Source organism: Platalea leucorodia, assembly GCF_965183815.1.
Source record: "Platalea leucorodia genome assembly, chromosome: 9".
NCBI lineage: Eukaryota > Metazoa > Chordata > Aves > Pelecaniformes > Threskiornithidae > Platalea > Platalea leucorodia.
The window spans coordinates 45,385,774-45,409,262 of NC_138831.1; the positions used below are offsets into that span (position 1 = coordinate 45,385,774).

The following is a 23,489-nucleotide window of genomic DNA, read 5'->3' on the forward strand; positions in this document are numbered from 1 at the left end:
CTTTTAATTCCCCTCTGTATCTTGCAGCAGCTCGTAATTCACAGACACAGCATTGTGTGTTGTATATTTGCTGACACAGTCTTTTTTTAAGATAACTTGTTGATAAAGGCAGCAAAGATACTAGAGAGAAAACACTCTTGCCCCACTCTCTGGTATTCATGCAGACATTGTAACATATGAGAATGTTGCTCTTAAAATAAGGACCAAAGGAGAACGCCCAAATTAATCATGGTACTATTTCAGTTTCAATTCACTGCTTAACCCTGCAGTGGAAAAAAGAGATTACTGCAGACAGCAGTACTTAAAAAAACTGAAGGACTTAATTTGAAAACAAACAAAAAACCTGCCAATAACAAAAGGTAGCTTGTACAGAAATGTATTTCTAAATTGACATAATGTATACATCTATATGGAATTAGGAGTGTAACTGCACCTTGTTAACAAATTTAATAAGAAGTGTATCACAGCAAAGCAGAACCTTTGGCAAATGGCAAGGCTAAGGCTATCTAGAAATATGTGAGGTTTTAATATAGACGGTGTCCAGGGAAAGAGCCGAGCCCGGAAGGTTATTTACCTTTTGGAAAACTTCACTGATGCTAATGCACTTGCATCAGTGATGGATTTGGCCCCCTTTCCCTCAATACTTAAACAGGAGCATGTGGGTGGATAATGAACATTGGAAGAGACACACAGGTTCTTGATTCTGCAATTCAAAGACTTTTCATACAGAGTATGTGACACACATTCCTTGTGCATAGCACAGAATGAAATTCCGCTTAAGTAAAAGGTTACTCAGTCTGTCATTATATTCAAAATAGCCCAGGCTTTGAGCCTGATTCATGAAGCAAATGACAAATTGTTTTTCAATGGCAGTGCTGAAAATATCCTAGTATTATGCTGTAATAGACCTACCAAATTGCAAAAGGATGCAGCCATTTTAGGTAAAAATAGCATAATTTCTGATCGTGAAATGAGAGACATAAAGATTAATTATCTGTTCTGAGCCATTCATAAATGATTAGTGCAGCAATTATGGGCTTCCATAATAGAGCCCTCCTAGAGCAGTGCCATATTTCCTGCATTGCCAGGGAGACTGCTCAGATTTATTGTTATTGATAAAAGTAAATTCAAAGTCCAGCTAAAAATCCGATAAAGGGATAATCACGGAGACAATAAGAGGTACAAAGATTTCCAAGGGTTAATAGAGGAGCAATATGAGCAGGTAGCATTCCCTCCCTGTCCTGTCCCATAGCAGTCGTGACTCTTGGGTGGGTGAACTTTTGCAGACCAGTCATCTGACGACAAGTGTAACGCCACCTTATCCCTTGTTCCCACAGTAAAGATTGGATTTTGGTGCGATTGAGATTTCTGTTGTCAGTTGATTATATGTTGGCATTATAGATTTTAATTGCAAGTTTTTAGCCTACTATAATAATAGCTATCAGAAAACAGCGTAGTATCTGCTTTGATTTTGAACAGTGTTTTGAAAATCCATATTTTACCATTTGAAGTAAATTTTAGGCTAGTTTCCACACAGATATATCAAATACGTAGAAGCTCTTCAGCGACAGCTAGCCCAGTTTGAGCCTCCCATACTTTTATATTCCTAGATAATAGTTTTGTTGACATGAAAATGACTTTTTCTGCTTTGTTGGATGTTTTCTGTGTACGCATGAGAGTTCTTCTCAAACACTGCATTTGCTCACTGACCAAAAAATAGCATTCAGAATACCAAATTATACAGTGGGATTGTTTTTGGCATATACCAGTTTGCATTTCAAGCAGTTTCTCTGAAAGGCTACATGCATTTTCCACACTTATCAGAGAATGGGCATGTAAGCTGAAAAGGAAAAGACAAATAGATTCCAGTAATACACATGGTCTTTAAACTTTACCAATATTGACTAGTTAATACCCATTGTTTACATACTGAAAAGGTTCCTGTTCTGTTTATAAATGTCTCAGAGTAAGAAACTTAAGAGCTCTGCATTAATAATACCAAAAATAAGGATTAAGAAAAGGACAGCTTTTGCTTAAATATCTTTTTTGTCTGCTATCTAAATCCCTGAATTGCTGACATATTTAGTTGCCTACATAAAAGTTAGGCTGGAGTGTCTGTGGCTGAGTTATACGCGAACACTGAAGATGAGATTAATTCAGATATTGAGCCAGACATGCTGATAAAGGGTATTCTGTTCTGGAAACTGCTGAGCTGCAATAAGTTGTGAAAGCTACAAATTCATGTAATGTGTGTTATCAAAAAAATACATTAGCAAACAAGTCTTCACCATAATAGGTTCCACTTTGACATTCTTCTTTTGAGAGGAGGTTCGGTTTTTTTTGGTTTTGGGGTTTTTTTTTTTTGCTTTGAGTACGATACACATGGATTCTCCAGCCGATGTTGGGTTTTGTTTGAACTGAGGCACCGTATAGTGTCTTCATAGCTTCAAGGACTTGCTCACGTGGAACTGACTGAAGAAACGCTACTGATACAAACACAGTGCTGTGCTTCTCTTCTCATGGTGCGGGTACTGTAATCAACTGAAGACGACCACAGACTCTAAGCAGAGGATAATATAGAGAGCTGTAACTGCAGCGCTGACTCTTACCTGGGTCAGAATGTCAGTACTGCTTTCATAATGTCGTCTGAATAATTGTCAATGTGAGCAGATTTTTCTTGCTACAAAGACTTAAAGGTGATTCACTGTTAAGTCTCAGATTTCAGGTATTAGAGTGAAGCCACCTGAATGAGTTGTAAGGTAAGTGTCAGAGTTTCTAGAACTGAGGATGCATCGGAGATATTGTTTATTTAGCAAATCATTCCAACAGAATGAGCCAATTTGCAGTTCTCTTAATGGATCTTATTTTTATTTAGCCAGTCACTTCCTCAGCCCTACTGCAAAGAAAGGGTGTGCATGCTAAATACAATAACTGGTCCAATTATTTTTTTTTTTTTTCCCTATCTGATCTTTCCCCAGGTAAAAGTGATCCTTTCTGTGTATTAGAGCTGGGAAACGACAGTCTTCAAACACACACTGTTTACAAGAACCTCAATCCAGAGTGGAACAAAGTTTTCACATTGTAAGTGGATTGCTTTTGAAAACATGCTGCAACACCAAACAGTTAGCAGCTTAACTATAAAAGCTATCGACTTTGGGAAAATACAAATGTCAAGTGTAAGATATGGCATTTTTTCATAGTCAGTGAGGATGTTGGAGAAATATCAAATATAACTCAATTAAAGCCTTTTGCCTTTTACTAGTTCTTGCATGGAGTTTATTAATAGAAGTCATTAAAAGAAAAATTACTGTGATATTTATAGGAAGAATCATGACTAGACATAATGGAGTCATAGCTGGATCCAAGAGATAATATAACAGAAAGTAGAGACCAGATACTCACGCCTACATTTTCCGAAATTTAAAATAAAATATGTTTCATTGAACCATGGTACAATCCTTGTTTAATTTGTAAGTAAGCATAAAATTAGAGTTCATGTTGTTCCTCGTATATCTTCTGAATTTAAACTAGTCAAACATAGCTTACCCCAAATTAGAAGCTTAAATTTTTATGGAAATCAAAGTATTTTTTTTGTGTGTGTGTGATTTTATTAATAACAAAAGTGATAATTTAGGTATTGCTTTTAGGCAGAACAATTTTTTAACCTTGCTTTATGCTGACAAAGATTTTTGTGATTAACTGAGTGAGATAAATCTCTCCAAGACGGTAGTATTCTGCAGCAAGGAAGGCAACCATGAGGGCTGGCAATGGACATTTGCAAATTATGACATTTGCACCTGTCCACTGGAAGAACAGTTTGAGAATGATGGACTTCTTGCAAAAGCTACATTTATAAATACCGGGCTGGATGCATACAGAATAAAAAGTATCTGATCTCTTTGATAGAAGTACCTTGCCGGATTTCTCTTTAATTCATGGCTGCAGCTGAATGCATGTCTCTTGGAGTCCTTTCTCTTACTTTGTCTGTTCTCAAGAAGATTCCACTCATCACTGTTTATTCTGAGAATGTGCCAGCAGATGAGTCTTGTCGGATGTTCAGCCAACAAAATAGATCTAATAAGAATCCAAAATTAATTCATTTTAAAAGAAAGTTTGTGTCTGTACTTCCTGTGGGTCTCAGAAATGTCAGCTGTGGACTATCTCTAACTTGCTTATTGCTGTTGCATGGCTAGTCCAAGCACCAAATCTGCAGAGCCAGTCAGGCTCTCAGATGTCTCCTTAGATTTTTGACCATTTTTAAAAATTTCAATTAAGCACTTTAAAAGCTATTGATGATTTAGATTTATTTTGGAGCAGAATGGATTGTTTTGAGTGGATGAATCCATTTCAGCTGGAGCATTCAATACTACCAGAGAGCCCTTCCCATCATAGTCAGATTTTCTGCAACACACGTATTTGTGTGTGTCACTGTGGAGTTTTAATATTTTATAGCTCTGGTAGCTATATCATATGGAAAATGGTAATGGCTTGGAGAGGAATATGGAAGTATTGTTGCAGAAGTGGCAGGTTTCAATGTATCTTAAAGCCATTATGTCTTGAAAACAGTGCATTTCGTGGTGGTTTGGCTGCCACTAGTGCCTGGGTCACATCACCAAACGTGCTATGCCTGCTAGCTGGAGAGACAACCATCCGGTTTTTAGGGTCAGACTCTGCTCTGTGAGGAGCAACTCTACCACGTTGCAGGCAGAGGTTCTGGGAGCCGGACTGCTGTGAAACAACCTCCTTTTGGGCTGAACGGCTGCACTCACTTAAATAATAAACAAACACTGTACTACATACCTCTTTCTTTAACTCTAGCACATGGAAAAAGGAAAAGAGGAGATAATGAATGCAACTCAAAAGTCACCTCTAGTTATCCGTGCTTCTGCAGGCACACAGATATAACTTTTCTCAAATGAGACTCTGATTTATTAATGATCTGATAAATACTTAGGATCGAGTGCCTGCTGCCACATCAGTGGAGCATTTGCACTGAAAGGAACAAAAATATTGTACATTTGGCCTTTAATTAGGGTTGATTTTTTTTTTTAAAAGTAATTGGTATTGTTATACCTTAAAAGGGAGATAATTGTTCAAGTCAAATGAAGTTATATAAGTTTTGTTTCCTGGATTATTTCTTTAATGTCCTGAAGCCTGGTTTTGAATTCAGCCCTTGACCCCTCCCAGTCACCAGCTTTCTCTGTTGGAAAGCTGAGTTCTACATTGTTAGCATCAACATCGATGCAGAAAAAAATGTCACCGTCTGGTAGTTACTTTCTTCAGCTAGTTATTGGACTGAAACATGTGGGGAAAGCTTGGGGAATACCCATCATTTGATTCATTTTTTTTTGGGGAATTTAATTAAATGCTAGTTTTATACTCCAAGGTAATACAAACTTAATTAGTAAAACAGTATTCTCAGATCTTTGTGGAGGAGACTGTGTGCATGTGTATTGAATATTATTTTTTATGTGTCTGCACTTTTCGTTCCAGCCCTATTAAAGATATTCATGATGTTCTGGAAGTGACAGTGTTTGATGAAGATGGAGATAAACCCCCTGATTTTCTTGGAAAAGTTGCCATCCCTTTGCTGTCTGTAAGTTACCTTTGCCACGTATATCATTCAAGCATTGATGGTTTTGCTGGGAACGAGTTGCATTTCTTTTCCCCATAGCACAAAGCAACACAGATTTAGAGATAAACAAGTTTTGTGATCTATATATGCCTTAGTTGGCGGTGTTTATAGTTCTCCTTAGTGTAACGAGCATTGCCAACCCATTTTAGTACAAATTTGGTTGATTGGAAAGAAAATTGCAGAAGTGTCTGTACTTCATCAGTACTATATGCCATGTACGTCTGAAAACATAATTGAGTTGTTCTGTATGTTTCCACATCATCTTCTGAAGGTAACATTTTAAGCATGTCTTTGTTCTGTCTTGCTTCTTTTTACTCCAAGAAAGTAATTGCACATCACAGTAGGATTGACTAGAGATAGCTGTTGTTATTGGCACAGCTGAATGAAATTACCTAAAAAGGGTGTTTTCTACTTCGTAGTGCTTTTAAAGACTGGTGGCTTTTGTTCTGTAAATAAATATGTGAAGAGTGAACGCTACCATGGGAGCATAAAATCAAAACTGGAAACAAAGCGAGCTCAGGGGAAAGTGGTTGCTCTGGAGATTAAGAAGAGTTGAAGCTTTTTCAGAAATGGCCAAAAAAGGCCAAGCTAAAAAGAGAGGAACATAAAGGGGTCATTAAAAGACATTAATAGAGAAATGGGGCAAAAGCAGCTTTGTGTTTGGTAAGACTGATTTAATTTTGAAACGAGGCTGGTGGTAATAAAGTGAGTAAACCAGATGAAGAGGAGGTAAACAGGTCCATGTGTATGTGCAGTACCACAGAAGATTCTGGTAACTTTTGCAGTAAAGTTTGAGAAGAACTTTCTACGCTGTGGCTTTTATTAAATCGATTAGTAGATGTGGCTTGAAACATCATGGGACTTTTGTGTTCATCTCAGTCAAGTCATGTAAACAAGTTTAACTGTAAGCATGGGGGTTTCCTTGAGGTTTGAGGCACTGATGTTTTGCAGTAGATTTCCTATGCAGAGGAGAGGGTGTGACAGGTATTTATGCAGTGAGTACTGGGTTAAGCCCTGTACAAACATTCATGCTTGCAATATATAATATGATTCAAGTGATACATACAGTAGTGAGATGCTTTTGGTTAATGCACAGTGTGATGCTGTGGGTAATAGCGCTCTCGAATAGGCAGACGGTGAATCCTGATTGAAATTACAGAGTACAAAATTGCAGTATTGTTTTGAAACATCTCTGTGAAAGCATATTCACCTCTGCAGAAAGGCTGGCACACATCTCTCATGCTTAAGGCGAGAGTTTGTCTTTGAGCTTTAGAGGTGGGCTGCTGCGGGAAAGGCAGTATTGCAATAATGGGTTAGTGGGGCTCTGTCCTAGCAGAGACTGGAGAAATGGGAGCTTTCTAGAGGGAAAGCAAAGGTCCCATCTGATCAAAGCGGGCCATATAAACCCCACAGAGTCAACGTAGTTTAGGTAAGGGACCAATCATGATCAGAGAGGGGAACTGCAAATATTTGATGTTTCCAAATAAATAATGAACTGCCCAGAAAACTCTTGAACTGGCTTAGAGGGTATGATCCCCACCTAATAAGTGCTTTATAGTGGTAAAGAAACAGGCTAATGTGCTCCAGTTTTGTTATCATTTTGTCTAAATAAGTGTATATCTTGTGTATGCGAATTAAAAGCAGTGTGGCTTCTGAATCTCTTCACAAAAGTGTGTTTGTTTGCATCCACCATGTGCTCTTTCCAAGTTATACTGGAGTCCAGAACAGGGGAACCCCTGCAATTTGGGGGTAAGAAGAGCCTAAGCTATAGAAGCTGAAGAGTAAATACTGAGCTCTTGGTGCCCCACACACTGTTTTGTGCTTCGCAATCTTCTTCCCTCCATGGCTTGGACTGCAAGTTCTTTTTGAGGCTGGGGATATTTTAGATTGTTTGTCTATTTTAGTGGCTTGAGTTGTCAATATCTCCAGTTTTAGAACAATATTAGAGTCAGTTGGGCATGGAGGATGATTTGATGTTTACAGGGAGGAAAAAACCTCTTAACATCTTTTATTCCATTTTTGATCACTTTGTTAATTTTTCCCCAAGTCCTCATATCTCTGATGTTACTGGAAGAGAGTGGCTGGAGCAGCTGCTCTCCTGCAGACCCAGTGCTTGCCAAATGGTCTGCATGATCGGCAGCAGGCTGTGTGGGCTCACAGTGAGAAGATGTTAGATTTGGATTTTCTGTTGATTTTATAGGCATTTGTCAAGTATCCCTTAGGAAGCATGTAACAAGGCAGAGGAGGGGAGTGCATGTGTGTGGTAATGTCCAAACTATTCAGCGTAGGTTTTTTTGTCCAAGGTTTGAGGGGGAAAAAAAAAAAGTAAAATAAAAATTGTTTATGCTTTCCCTTGCCAACTGATCTTCTTCCTTCCCGTCCAAACTTCTCTGCCTCCTATTTCAGTCAAATCTAGTGTAAATATATTCGTCTCTGCTTCTGATTAAAAAACATTTTGCACCTATTAACTTAGTCTGCTCAGACAGAGAACTGCAATTTTCTAAGCTCTTTTTCTTGAAATGGGAATTTTGATGTATGTTGTAATTTTGACTATAAATTTGAATGTGTCCTTTGAACCATTTAGATAAATATGCTAAAAGAGAACAATAGTTAAAGACTCAAGGAAGCCTCGCAAATCATATCGGTTTAATTTCTCTAGGTAATCAGGCCTAGTATTTGCCTTGCATTAAATTCCCTTTCAAAAATAGAAGTGGATTTGCCATTTTTTTTCCTGTTAAAAATGCGCAAGTTTGACTTGTGAGCTGTCAGCACGTGAAGTAAGTTTACTTCAGGAATTGTTCATGGATGACTAGCTTCTTTTCTTAATGAAAAATTGCCTTGAATAAAGTATATGTTGGAGGGATATGACATGTTTAATTAATTTGGCAATGAATTTTGGTTTAAATGTGTTCAGGAGTCTTACACTGGCATTTTGTAAACATGCGTACACCTTCATCATCACATTAACGCACTAATAACCTTACTGCACAAAAATTCAGAGATAGTGAAATTACTTATGCTTTCCATTATCCTTGACTGTGAGCTAGGCTTATGCGGGCGTGAAAAGAGTTTTAAAGTGTCAGATGATGAATAAAGTTGAAAACTTCAAGTTCTTTTGATAGGCATGATGAAGCAATATTGGATGAATACACAACTTGCTTTGTTTCTCACACAGCTCTATTAATAATACACTGTAGAGACATTGATTTTGATCACATTACACTGAATTTGGAATTTTCATCATTTGTAGGTAGGTGGGGGGCAGAGGGAGACAAGTGGTAGTTTGCTTGCATTTTATCCTTGTTTTTTCCATGCTAATCAACTTATTGTATTTTTTTTCTCCTGCCCTTCTTTGCATCAAACTAGTCTTCCTCTAGAGCACGTATAAGAGACCTTATCTCAAATACAGCTCTGGTCAGCCACATTCACAGAAGCAGAATTTAAACTGGAAAAGACACAGATTAGTGCTACCAAGATAGTCAGCAAAATGGATCCCTCTCTTGCCAGAGGTGCCCTATAGAGGCTGGCTTGCCTAACCCTTGGGCTGAGAGGGAGATTGCTTTCTCAGAGCCTGGGGAATGAAATAGAAGACCATTTACACCACTGAACAGAGCAGGCTTTTGTGTTAGAAACTGAAGATGATCCTGGAGAACGGAGAAGTAGGGCAAAAACTTCATTGGTTCAAGAAAGGAGTTTGATAGGTTAAGAAGTTTTGTAGCTTTTGGGGGACTTGAACTAATTATCAAAGAAGTCTTTTCGATCTCTGTGTTCCTTTGTGCCCTAGATCTTAGTAAAAGCAACCGTGTTTCTCTTTGTGAGGGTCTGTCTTTTTTGTTTTGCTTCAAGAGACTCCTGTCTCCTAGAAGGCTGCAAGTTATTAGAGACATGGGACGATATAGTGTGCTTCAATGAATTTGAAAGCAGCGTATATCAAATATCCTCATGTAGAAAGACCTTTGAGTGAAGAGTTGTATCGCAGAATGGAACATTTTTTTATCTGCTGAATTATCAGCTCAGAGTAGTCTTCCAGCTGCACCCTTTTTTCAGCAAACAGGAAGAGGTCTATGAAATATTTTCAAGTGCCAAGCAAGATTGGTAGCCAACAATACAGTGAAAAAAAGTAGTATGACTTTTGCAAGCTTAATTATGTAAAACATGGCCTGGATTAAGAGAGCAGACACCTGACAATTGCAATTACTTAGCACTTGACCATAAGTGCACAGCCTTTTCCAGGAGAAAGCTTTAGAGTTTGATAAAAGTGAAAATGCTGCATTTATTCAATAGAGGCAGCTGTGAAGTGGATAGTCTATTCTGACTTCTATCCCTATCATGAACCAGAAATTTTGGAATGGGGAAAAAAAAACGCATCTCTTCCAGAAAAAATGACACCTTGTTTCTGAAATTAAATTCTCCCCTGACCATGCCTCACTGAAATGGTATCAACATGACTCTCTGAAATGGTATCAACAGGGATGTTTTTTCTTGAGTATCACCTAGGATCCTTGTGCTCCCAGGGGTTTCAGCTCCTCCTCAGACTGCCTGCAAGCCCTTGTGTGGCTTCCTGCTTTCTTTCACACCGTCCGCTTCATACCTATTTGGTCTTTGGATATCAATACTCTGCCAAGAAGCTGAATTTCCATTCTACTTTTGATCCTACAGAAGATTGTTGGAAGTGAAATATTTGGGGCGAAGAGTTTTGGGATGAATGAATGGGCATTTCGTACAAAATCAAATCAAGGTATATTGCAAGACTGGGGAGAAACAAAAACCTCTTTATTCGTGTCCAGGTGGATCAACTATGTGGCTTGCTTTCATCTTTTCCTGGGGAAATATGTCCTTTGATAAGGGTAGGTGTGTGTATTTTACAAAACAGCTTTATGTTATTCAGGGCAAATGGTATGACATTGTGCATCAGCAATGAGCTCAAGCAGGGATATCAGAGGTCCCAAATGCTTTAGATGAATTACCCTTGGAGAGTAGCCATTACCCTTTCCACACGTCACGAGTGTTGATGTACAGAGGTTTAACCCAGCGTTCTTCTGTCAGGTCATCAATATATGACATTGAATCTGCATCAAAGCTGGATAGAGAGTGAAGTTTTCTTAAAATCAATGTAAAAAAAAAAAAGCCACTAAACCATATTTCTTTGAGACAAGAGCAATGAAAAAACACCCTTTGCTGCGTAAGGGTCCTGTCTTCTCCGTGTTTTGTGTCATATCAATCTCGGCTTTCGCTATTTCATTAAAATTCCCAAGCGGTCAGAAGGTTGTCGCTTAATAGATTTAGCATTGGCTGGCTACATCAATACTGTGTTTAGTCACATTTGTTTTACTGGCGACATCAGTGGGAAGAGTTTAGCAAATATATTCATTCATTTGAAAGGAACCCGGTGCACTTTGGGCCTTGACTGTACAGTGGTCTCGCGTACCTGAATGTTTCCTTAAGCTAAAGCACTGCCAGAAGTTGCCTCTGTCTGAAGTGCCTCTGTAGGTCGAAATACTTAATGCACAAAGAATTTTAGCTTTTCTTCCAACTGGTAATTTCTTTTGCATGGTCCTGTATGGAGAAGGGACTGTCATATAGAATATATGAATTGCTCTGTGAAAATATTGATACTGATATTTTGTCCTTCTTTGTTGATGCAGAACAGGGAAATGCCCCAAATATCAGCAATTTCCATGAGATGAAAATCCTGACAATTTTTCAGAGGTTTTCTGATGGTTACCTTGCAAAATGAAGCATGTTGGTGGGGTAGGCACTACTGTCCTCATGTTAATCACATGGTTATGGGCTGTCTTGTTTGGTGATTGAGCCCCAGTATGTCATATGCTATTAAGAAGCTTTCAGAGAATGCAGACATTAGTATTCAGTGAGGATATAAAACATCATCAATAAAGGAATAATATTGATTATGTCTCTTTAAGGATCTCACCTGCAGGTATTTTCACATTTAATTTGAACATTCCTTTCCTTCCTTTTTCCCATAAGTAGATGTAAACATTCATAGGAAAGATAACCTATTTTAGACACAGCTTTCAGGAATATTCATTGAGTGAAATCCGTGTGAGATGTATGTAGCAAAAGGTGTTTGGGTGCCAGAAGAAATCTGATCTTTCTGACATTTAGGTTCATCCTAGGACCCCAGCCCTGACTGCTCACCTTTTCCACAGCTGGAGAAAGCATTTAAGCAGTCTTTGCAAACAGCAGAGACTAGGGAAAAGCACCCAGAGAGGAGAAAGAAATAGATCCAAAATGAAATTAATACAACTGGCTGTCTCTTGAGATTGAGGGAGATGTTGAGCAGAATCTGAACTCTGGCCCAAGAACAGCATGCAATGAAAATGTAAAGTATTAAAAGCTATTTTGGATGTTTTCTTCTGGGCACAGTTGAGACATGCCACCGATCTAATCTCCATGCAGTCATGGGTGTCAGAATTACCCTACACCTTTTGCTGAACTGCGCTGGCTTAGCACGTTGCCAAAACAGTAAGAGGTATTTTTCTTTGATTTTTTGCAGGTTTTTTTCTTTTTATCCAAATGAAAATGCAATGGAGAAATGCCATTTCGTAGCCAGTTGTCCTTCTCTCTTGTACTTTTTTTTCCTCTGAAAAAGGTCAAAAGCTAGGATACCTGTATGAATGTTTAGTCTTAGGCTGAGTTATAATTGCACATCTTTTACCAGACAAGTCAAACACTTAGAATTAAAGATGCCAAATGAAGCTAACTCTAAAACTGTATTTGCACTGCATTACTTTTTGCCCTGTTCAATTTTGAAGTAGCAGCAACAACAGTAACGACACCATTTAAAAAAATTTCCCAGGCAACCCTTGTTTCCAAAGACAGCGGTGGAAGTTATTTGTTGCTGATTTGAAACTTACTGTGCAAACACACCTGCAGACACACCCAAAATGTTTGGTTCAGCTCCAGCTCTTAAAATGAAGACTCTTTTCCCCAAAGTCAGAATCATTTTTTGAGAGCAGAATACCATGATATCAGACTCACACCCTCTCTGTAGTGACAGCATTTCTTTTCCCTTTTCTATCAATTTAGCAGCATGTGACTTTTTTTTTCCTTGTTGGTTATGCTGTTGAAAGACGTAAGAAAGCAGTATATCCCAAGGAATGTAAAGAGAACTTCCCACTAGTTGTTGCTCCTAAGGTAATAGGATGAAATGTTATGAGAAATATGTGCAACTGAAATACATGGAAATTCAACCCAGAAATTAATAACTATGGAGAATCCAGAATTATGATATTGTGATGTGTATTGGACACCTACAACTCTGCAGACACACTGGGAACATCATACCTTCTATCCTGTTGCAGGAGAGTCCATGAATCAAAGCTCAATCTAAACCTGTTGCTGGTGGTACCCCCTTGGACCAAAGGGATAACAACTGCAAACCAAGTCCTTCTGGCCCTGTATCTCTACCATCAGAAAAGCCATTTTTCAGTTAATTTGAGAAATTGAACAAAATCTTTACTTTCCAAATAATTTTTGTTTTGTTTTCATTCAGTAGCTTTTAAAATGATTTTTTGCCTTTGCTTGAGGGCAGGAAAAACAAACTGTTGAAAGAGCAGAATCCTTTATGATGGGCTGACAATAGTGTATGTGGCAGTTGGCCTGAGGACCTTCTGATGCCAGTCCATTTGGCCTTAGAAGAGGGGCTAGCCACTTCAGCAGCTCCTCGGTTTCGGGGCTGCAGGTTATCTGAGCCTGCTGGTCTGCAAAATAGTTTTTTGCCTGCCCCTTTCTTGGGACCTGCAGCATCCTTTGCTTCCAGCTCCAACCGTACGTGTACTCTCTTGCAGTGAAAGCAGAGGTGCTTTCTGATCAGTTTAGTGCAGTGCCTATTATTGTTATTATTTATTTTTAGTAAATAAATTCCACATATGTCTGCATAACTCCCAGCATCCTGTTAAGCAAAGCTTTGGATGAGAGTGTAGTAAAAGCTGGAGTTCCTGGCTGGATGCTACGGAAGATGCAAAGTTGGTCCTTATGGGAGCCCTCTTCCCTTTCAAGAATTAGCCAGAAAACCCATCTACCCTGTGATGAGCTATTAGGTACAGAAAGGATGGAGCAACATTGGGAAGGGAAGTGACCTTTCCCTTGTCTCATGAAATCACTTGGTTCCCATTATGCCTTTTTTTTTTTTCCTTACTCATTTCTACCATGGTTTATATGAGTGCCTCTTCTAAATGCCAGAGCAGCAATAGCCGTTTTAAATATGGTTGCAATTTCATGCCCCCAAATTTCCTCCGTTATCTTTAATCTTTGATCATTACAGTCCCTGAATGTAGCTTTTTGGTAAGCTGCAGTTTTTTATGTTACTGCTGTTTAGAATTAACTGGTCTGCTTCCTAAAAAGCCAAATGTTTAATCAATACATATCCTACTGTGTATAATAAATACATTTCTGCCATCACTTTTTGAAGAGAGAATGCTTTTGATTTGAGCCAAATAGTTTACAAAATGGTGAGGGAGGTTTTTTGGTTGGTTATTCTTTTTTTTTTTTTTGATAGACGTTTAATGCAATAGGACCAACCGGCAGATTAGAGCATAGAAATGGGATTGAAATTCATAGGTGGGGTGGGGGGAGAAGTCTTTTACACAAATTATTTAATTTTGAACATTTGTTACATTAGCATGCACTCCAGTTAAGCTGATTAATTTCTTTGGATTGCATTTGTTTCCTGGGTAATAATTTCACAGCCTTGCAATAAACTAAGCGTTAAGAAGTGGGTTCGTGTACTGGAGTGTGCAATAGGTAGGTAAGTTGTTTGTGGCTCTTTTCCTGAACTTTGGAAGAAAAATCCCATTTTAAACCTGTAATAACAGAGGCTGATTACTTCCCATCAACTCACTGGCTTCCAGGGCAGAATTTTCAGACTGGTTATTGCGTGCACTGCTCTACTATAAAGTACAAGGTCTGTAAATTAAAGTTGGACCATAAGAGATTTAATCTGCAATTTTATAGGTCTCTAATCCAATGGTCATTTTGTATTTCAGGCTCCAAGTATATTATCGGGGTTTGGGGAGGGTTTTTTTTGTGCTGGCGATTTATTTATCTATTTGTTTGTAGTGTCTTTAAATTATATTGTGAATTACAGCTGGGAAAATATTGATGCTTTTTCTCCCCCCCAAACTATAGATTAGAAACGGTAAACAAAGTTGTTACACGCTGAAGAATAAAGACTTGGAACGTGCTTCAAAAGGAGTAATTTACTTGGAGCTGGATGTCCTATTTAATCCTGTAAGTTGAAATATTTTCTCTTTGCTTATCGCTGGTGTAAGAAATGTGTGAATCTGCAAGTATGAGGGTGGGGGATGATGCTTTAAAAACCAGGAGCCAAGCAGGAAAAGTCCCGACCTGGTTTTATCTGGTGGTGGAGGGGTGTTTCATGCCTTGGGTGAAGAAGCATTGGGACATCGGAGCTCTGTAATGGCCCCTCCAGGTGGATGGGACAATGCAGGGGTATTTTTGGACTGACAGTGACCACAGGTGCCTTAGGAAGGAGGTGTTGATTACTGTACGCCATGGCTTCTTGCAACAGCCAAAAAAGGGCTTAATGTTTAGATTATTATACATTACTTTTAACACCTATTTCCTCTCCAAAAAGCTGACCCACGATGTTCTCTTCCCAGGGTGTTGACAGGAAAATTAATGAGGCATGGACACGGTGCACTTAGTTTTTAGGTGGCTGAGTCAGTCTCAATTGTTTATGCCCTACAGCCTTTTACCCAGTTAAATCCTATTTATTAAGGCCGTCGTGGGCTTCACCACAGTTCTACTCTTGCTGAAGTGAGTCCAGCCTTGCCCAATTTAACTCATCCACATTTTTCCTAGCAGCTCCTCCTAAGTCACATGGAGGCTGAAAAGAGTGAAAGATCCTGAAATTCCTAATAAACACTGGTGATACAAAGCGGAAATAATGCACTTAAAACTACATGACATCTTTTAATTTTTTTTTTCTTTTTTTTTTTTTTAGGTAAAAGCAAGCATTAGAACATTCAAGCCCAGAGAAAAGCGCTTCACTGAGGAGAACCGCAAATTTTCTAAAAAGGTGAAGCTAGTCTCTAGGCTAAGCTCTCACGTTTGTTTCGGAAAGATTTGAGTTGCTGTATCACAGTTGTAAGAACAAAACCTATTTATGCATAAAATGCCGAACACATGTAAATTCTGTGTATTTCTGTATATATTAAAAGGTTTGTTTGTGTTAACACGAAGTTGCTTTCTGATCTAGTTTGCATCAGTAGTTCTGCTTCATGCTTCAGGGTGGGAAAACGATAGCTGTGGAAGTGGCTCAACAAGAGCCTTATTCCCTTCTTTGAGAAGGAAGAAACCAGGTCTAAATTAGTTATTTAAAAAGTCCATAGGATTTTTAGAACAATGGGCATTATCCTTTTTTAAATAAAGGTGCCCTATCTTAAGGCTAAAATTCCGTATTTATTTCTGTGGACTAATCCAAAACATGTAGAGAAGAGGTTCAGTGGTTTGATTACATTCTCTCGGGCCCTTTTCCCGAGACATTGCTATACTTTGAGAATTGAGGGGAATGAAGGTAGGTTTGTGTTACTGTTTTATTTAGTTTTGGCATAAAGATGTGTTTTTGTTTTGGTTTTTTTTTTTTTTCTTTTTACTAAGGGATGAGGAAGATCTGGAAGGTTTGGGTGTAATCAGAAAGCAGACAGGAGCTGGAGTGTCTCTCTGAAATAGAGGCTTTATTTGTAATATGTGCCCTGACATGCATTTGTAGCTTAAATTATCCCTGTTTCTGAAGCAATAGTAGGATATTAGAGTGTTTGATTAAACTCCTCTTCTCCTCCCCTCCTCCCACTCAATATTTATCAGATCTTATCAAGAAATGTTGATCGCGTGAAAAAAATCACCATGGCAATATGGAATACAATACAGTTCCTTCGGAGCTGCTTTCTCTGGGAGTCCACAGTAAAGAGTGTGATAGCATTTGTGGTAAGTGGATTTCTTCTTTTATTGCATGAGGCTAAGTGATATAAGATCTTGAGTGTTACCGTTCTTTCCTCTCCACTGGTGTAAAGCCATTTATCGTTTGCTGTTATTGGTATTTTGTAGCTACATGGCTGCAGTGCTGCAGGTTTCAAGGCAGCTTGGGCCACGTTGGGCCTGATGGGCGTGGAAATTAGACTGTCAGGAGTAGCCTTCCTTCACTCGGTGCAGAGGTGTTCACCAAGCTGCACTGAGCACTGAGGATGCCCATGTCCATGGTGGGTGATGCCGGCCTGTAAAGGCTGTGACCATGCGATGACTCTGGATTTTTTTTTTTTTTTTTTTTAAACATGGCAACCAGGTGGTAGAGAAAGGAGGGAGGTGGTGTCCACGAGGGTGATGCGAGGAGATGCCTTTGATTTGGGTGATGCAGTGAGCTAATGGGTCTTGTCCCTTCCGTCTTCCATTGCCATGAGGCGGGACTTCACTGCGGTTATCAATGCCTGCTGTACCTGTGTCCCTATGGCACGAAGCAGCTCTGCTGACATTGCCTGTTGCAAATCTGTTCTCTTGATGGTAATAATATGTTGCTTATATAAAAAAAAAAAAAAAAAAAAAGGAAAAGGCTGCTCAGTGGGTTCTGCTGCGCTCTGCAGAACAAAAAGCCAAGTTCTCCACCTGCCTGTCCCACTTTTCAGCTCTCTCCTTTTTCCTCTTGGTAGTAAACACCCCATTTGCAGTTTTCTCATAATCCATTCAAGCACAAAAAGGTTTTGCCTGCTTTTTATTCTGCAGTGTGACATTTTCTTCATGCTTGAAATGTTTGGCATGCCATTAAAGGTTGCAAAATCGTTTTGTGGTGGTCCAGCATGCAGAAAGAAAGTTTTTTGAGTTGAGTGTTTATTAAGAAAAATAACAGCCACATCTCCAAGATTTAACCCCCTTTTACTGTCTGTGAATTATAAGTCTCTTAAAGGTTCTTTTGAGGAAAACACTTCACAGTGTATTTGCTACAGATGAGTAAAGTGGACCATCCCTGATTGAAAGAAGCTCAGAGCAAAGACAGAGGAGCTGTCTTTCACCCCGCAGGTTAGAGGGATGATTGACACGTAAGAGTAGGTAGGATGAGAGGGTCTTTTCTCTATTTTTTTTTTTCTTCCTGTTGCTCAAAGCTTATTTAGATCATATCTAAAGTTAATGGTTCAAGAGCTGGTGGAGAGCAGAGCAGCCGGTACCTCGCTGAAGCAGGTATGGTTGTGCACAAAGGAATCAGATGGTCATGCACGCTGGGGCTGGAAAGGGAGGGACACATGTAAAATCCCAGTGCTGATGTCCTACCGTCACCGTACAGCAAGAATCTAAGCAAGTATTTAAGAGATTTGTTCTTAAGAGATTTTGCACCAAGATACTTGTGAAGTTACAGCTGCGAAGTTCAGTTTTCTAGACTTACAAAAAGTTTGGAAGCAGTGGAGAGGCAGAAAAATAGGAAGGTGGGAAAGTGGGTCTACGGAAAAAGGAATTGATTCCTAGTGAAAAGGAGGATGGGCAGGTTACAAGTTACAGACTATTAACATCTTTACTGGATACCATAATACTCCTGGTTTCCTGAAAGAAAGTGGGTAGTGGGAAAGGAATAAAAATACATGACTCCAAGAATAATTACCGCAGGTTTCTTCTACAACCCAAAATTTAAGTCTATCTGATTTTTTCTGTGTGGAAATAATTCAGCTCTGGTACTTAAAATGAAGTGCTAATTATATCTCTCTCTCACAACTTTCAGCGTGTGTGTTCATAGTCTTGAAAATAAGCACACAGCATGGTAGGTGCAGCACTCCTTCCTGCCCCAATCTGTATGTAAAATCCACTCTTAACAGGTTAAATAAAAGGTGTACCAAATATCGGATTTTAAAAATCATCACTCCCCAGCAAGCAACATCTAGATACCTTCAGAACCTGGCTTTGTATCAACATAACCTGTACCAAATTTGTCCTTATTGACGACCCGCTTGTGGATGACACTGAACACCAGAGGCAAGGAAGGTGCACAAAGCTTCTCACTCATTTTTCATCTGGGTTTGTGAAACCATGGCTGGTAGCTTAAGGGCCAGCCAGGCCCTCAAACCATAAAATGCCTTTTCTTTTTTTCTTACACACGTTATTCCCTGGGCCACCGGCAATAACCATTGTGACCATATTCTACATATCCCACATAACTTCACTGTGATAATCCCAGAGACTGGGTGGTCCTTAAGACACCCCCCCCCCCGCCCTGTTGTATTGCCCTTGGTTTCCCTCTACAGTCAGCCCATGCCCCTTCCTCCAAGGGCGAATAAAGGGAGGGAGGAGGAGGAAGGAAGACAAGCAGACAGCATAATCATGTGAACCTTGTTTTCTTAAGCAATCAGACAAAAACCACTGCCAGACAGAAGAAAATATTTGTGAGCTCATCAGAGCGTGGCAATAGGCGAGGACGCGGTATCTTACACCTTCCTGTTTTAGTCTTCATTACAGTGCACCTCCCTCCCCATTAGTGCTGACAGCTCCCGTGTGTGACAAGGGCGTCAGCTGCTACTTCTGGGTGCACAAGAGAAAAAGAGGGACAGATAAAGAGGGAGGGAACAGAGGACAGCACAGGCAGGACACACATGAATGAGAAAAATGCTATCACCATGTTTTCTCATTTATAAGATACATCATCCTAAGCTAAATTGCTTTATTAGTTTGTAATGGTGAGAGGAGACAATCCAGGAACATGTGAGTAGATTAATTTTTTGTGCTATAAAAATGAAATAATATTTTCATCAGCATTCTGCAATTTTAATCTGATGACTTTTAACCTGACTTGATTGTGTAGGCGCAGAGGACACTGATTGAGCCTGCTCAGGCACAATTAAAATCAGAAATTTTTCAAGTTTAGAGGCTTTGGAAAGAGTGTTGAAAGGGAGGTGAGGTGAAAAGCAAAATTTCACTTTTGTGATATTTGTCCTCTGCACAGCACAAGTTGTGTTACACAAATTCTAGAAAATAACATCTTAGGTCAGAGGAAAGAGTCACATGCAGGTTTTCTGGATTCTTTATAGTGAACATTTCACCATTGGTCTGGTGTGAAAAATGGACACACAGGTTTGTGCCTGCTTGGGAACATCAGGAATATTCCCACATGTGGAAAATGTTGCCTGTAGAGTTAATAGTGTTCATATATCAGGAAAGATCTTAAAAGACCTTGTCCGTGTGTTCTCCTCCATAAATTCAGGATTTGGGGGGATTTGTAGATTTTTACAAACAAGAGCAGCTTCAAGCATTCTATTCTGTCTATTTAATTTTGATATAGTTATCTCTATTCAACCCGATATGTTGTGGGTCAAAAGACTGAAACATGCCTCTCAAAAAGGTCTTTATTTTGAAGATGCCCAGAGACGTAGTCTAGTACATGCCTGGATGGTTCTGCTCATGTGCCTGGCACTCTCCATGTCCTACCCTGGACAATTTGATCCCAGTTTCCAGGGTGAATGTTGTGGTTTTAGCCTGGTCCCCATCACTCCTTCCTCTTGTCACACCTTCCTCCATTGAGACATCACTTCCACGCTGTGTTACTGGTGTTCAAAAAGCTGGAGCTGGGTGGTGAAACATGCCTAGAGGAATGTCTGCTCACAAGTCATGTTATATCTGTGTGATTATAAGTTGTTTTTCCCACTCGTGCATATGAAAACTTGTGTTCTTACCTTTGTGATGCATTTTTAAATCGAATTCCTAGTCCTTCCTTCCACATACAAACACTCCCTGCCTGCTCTGCTCCCCCTTCTTCCCTGGTCATGGAAGTTAAGTCCATAATAACTGAATCATTCTTACTGTACAATATGTATTTTAAAAATATTTTAAAAGTTAATTTTAGTCACAGAATGATTTTCGTGAGGAATTATGCATCATTGCACATTGTGCTTGTGATTTTATACATCATAATTACACCTTCTATTGACAGTTTTCTCTGCATTAGTGGTAATTATGTCATTTAATGAAATTACAGTAATTGCATTAAAAAAAACTATAATCTGGTGCAAATTAAAAGGATATATTGACTGGAATTTTTACTATCATATATTTTTTTTTAAAGTTTGCATGATAGTTGCAAGAGACATTGACAGGATCAGGCAAACGATGGGAAACCAGCCACCATAGCACCTCGGGTGTGACTGGCAGTGCTCGCTGCTGATTTGCTTCAGGGTCCCTGCACACTCACCCATGCCAGCATACTTCATTTTTACTGGCAGCATGTCCCACTATATCAGGTTTAGGCTTCTTGCTAATCAAGGCTGCTGCCAGGATGGGTACAGGTGGGAGCTATTTTTCAGGCTCAGCCCTAGCTGGCAGCCTGGGTCAGCCAGACGAGGAATGCAGCACGCACAGGCAGTATTTATTTATTTTGCAGTGACATTGCAGTGTGTCTGATAATTATTTTATGATGGGTTAGTACCAGGAGGAAAGGAAGGAATATGTGGTGATGCAATGTAATGTGTTGGAAGTGTGGAGCTTCTGGTCAAACTGACTGCAGTTATTTAATGGTAGGCAGCTGGGAAAATGACAGGCATGGGATCATTTCTGAGCAGTTTGGGCTTCCCAAAAAGCCAGCTGATGCGAGAGTAGGGAAGCCCTGGGATTTCCACATGCCCAGCAGAGCTGGTGGCCATTGCAGATGCATCAGGAAACCCAAACTTAAGCTTTTGAGATCCTTGCCGAGCAGTGAGATTTTGGCACTCTTCTCCATTAGGATCTCCAAAGCTTTTTAAATCCAGAGAGAGCTGGAGGATGCCCTGTTTGTTTGCCCCGGCCTCTTGGGCTGTGGAAATTGGAAGCCTGAGGAGTCACAGGGCAAGCTGGGTGAGGCTGCATATATATGCATTACAGTACCAGTTTGCTTCAGTCCTAATCTGGGATAGCAGCAGAGAGATAGGTTAGACTGCAGCCCATGAACTTCTGGGCTTCTCTGAAGCGTGTGCCATTTAACATGCTGCCACTTAAGCTTGTGATATGGGAGCTGGATCTGAGCCCAGTTAAACTCATCTCATAGAGGAGACGCCAACCACCTTATTAGACATGAACAATTTTTAATCCCTGTTGAGCTAGGCTATATTTATACTGATGACCTACAGGCAAAAGGCCATTAGCTTGTTGACAGTGTCCTCTAAAATTGCTAATTGCCTATCAGTAAGAGGGAACTGTTCTTTTTCCTCAGAAATTATGTTTGTTAACTCAAAATCTAAGCCGTCTGGAGTTTACTTGGGGTAAATCTTTCAGTCTGCATGTGGATAAGTGTCTCCTGCAAGTTATGGTTAGACTTTTCCAAGCAAAACACAAAATGTTCCAGTCCTGTTTGTTCTAAGCATAATTCAGCCCTGGACATGACAACAATATATGGGTAAAACATCCAATTTAACTCATGCGTTGTTTTGCAACACAGTGTTTTTGGTTGTGGGCTTTGTTTGTTTGTTTTTTTTTTTTTCCTTGATGGGAGGGGCATTATAGATCAATAAGGGAAATTCTTGGGACAAAAGTTTACCAGGGAACATGAGGAATCTATGGAGAAGGGAGACCAGTAACAGCTATGAAATCCAAACAACTTAGGATAGAGACCGAGTCACGAAGCATCTCTTGGACTTCAGGCCAACCAAGCAGATAGAGGATAATTTTCACTGAGACTTTGCTCGGGATTTACCAGTAGATGGTAATAATTCACCTTTCTATAGAGTGGGGAAGGAAGATGTGCTCTCACATGAGCTTCCCTAAAACTTTCTTATTTTCCCCATGAATTGTCTGCTAATTTTGAACAAGCAGTTCCCTGATACAAAGCACAAACCACCCCGCCATGACTACATGTGTAACTGATGAGAAGGGTATAGTCTTTTTTTCTCCCCCTTTTTTTTTTTTTTTTTTCATCCTCATAGCTGAAGACGAAATATAAATCATTGTTCCCAAACTATCCGGGAACAGCATTAAAAAGCTAAATAAAATGAATAGATGTAATCCTAAAGAGAGAAGAATGAGTATTCTTCAAACACTGAATAGGGAACTTGGAAAAAGAAAAAGCTTTAAAAAAAGAAAAAAAAAATATTAATGCAAAAGAGATGGTCTTTAGTTCAGCTTTACTGTAGAGCTTTTGCTAAGGGCTTTTCTCAGCCCATTTGCAGCTTGTGTTTTGCTACAGTTTTAAAGAACCAGTCAGCCAAAGGATGAATGCAGTTCCTATTTAAATAGAGGAGCTGTAAAATAATGCTCTGGTACAAAAATTTGTTCATATTTAAGGCTAGAGCTAGGGCTGGAGGAGCAGTGAAAGGCAGAGTTTCAGGAATTTGACCTGGTAAGTAATTCTTCAGAGCCCCTAATATTTCCTCCCTTCTTTCCCTCTGCAAATCCCTGGCAAAGGCATATCTAAAATTATTGTCCTGAACTCCAGTGAAAAGGCTGAATCAGAGGTATGTTTTTATTTTGAGCTATTATATCCCAGTAAAAACATTTTCCTAATGACAGAGGAAACGTTTACATCCTGCTTCCTCCACGCTGCTCACGGCAGTGCCTGTGAAAATTCACCACCTGACACATGCAAGTAACTGCTGAGATGAGAAACAGGCTTCTCTAGACAATAAAGGAGATGGTTTTACCCTTCTCCCAGCAATTCTTACGTTTCCAGTATTATTCTTCTGTGGTTGAAGGGAATATGATTTAAGTTTGAGATCCCAGGCTTTGCTTTGCTGCAGCAGTTAAAATTCCTGGAATAGAAACAGTGATATTGATGATGCTGAGAGACACACAGCAAAGTAAACACATGTTATTTCCAGCTCTTTCAAAAATGCAAGAACAAACAAGGACAAAGTTAATAGGGAAATAACCACTTAGA

The 23,489-nt window shown here is 39.4% G+C and overlaps 1 protein-coding gene across 1 annotated transcript in view; it reads left to right on the forward strand.

Annotated features, from left to right (window-relative positions):
- MCTP2 (multiple C2 and transmembrane domain containing 2) overlaps positions 1–23,489 on the forward strand; it is a 121,057-nt gene that overhangs the window by 59,432 nt on the left and 38,136 nt on the right. The window contains exons 14-18 of the mRNA XM_082321030.1: positions 2,979–3,081; positions 5,494–5,596; positions 14,786–14,887; positions 15,624–15,698; positions 16,487–16,606. Coding sequence (XP_082177156.1) covers positions 2,979–3,081; positions 5,494–5,596; positions 14,786–14,887; positions 15,624–15,698; positions 16,487–16,606 — 503 coding nt within the window. The remainder of the gene's footprint in view (positions 1–2,978; positions 3,082–5,493; positions 5,597–14,785; positions 14,888–15,623; positions 15,699–16,486; positions 16,607–23,489) is intronic.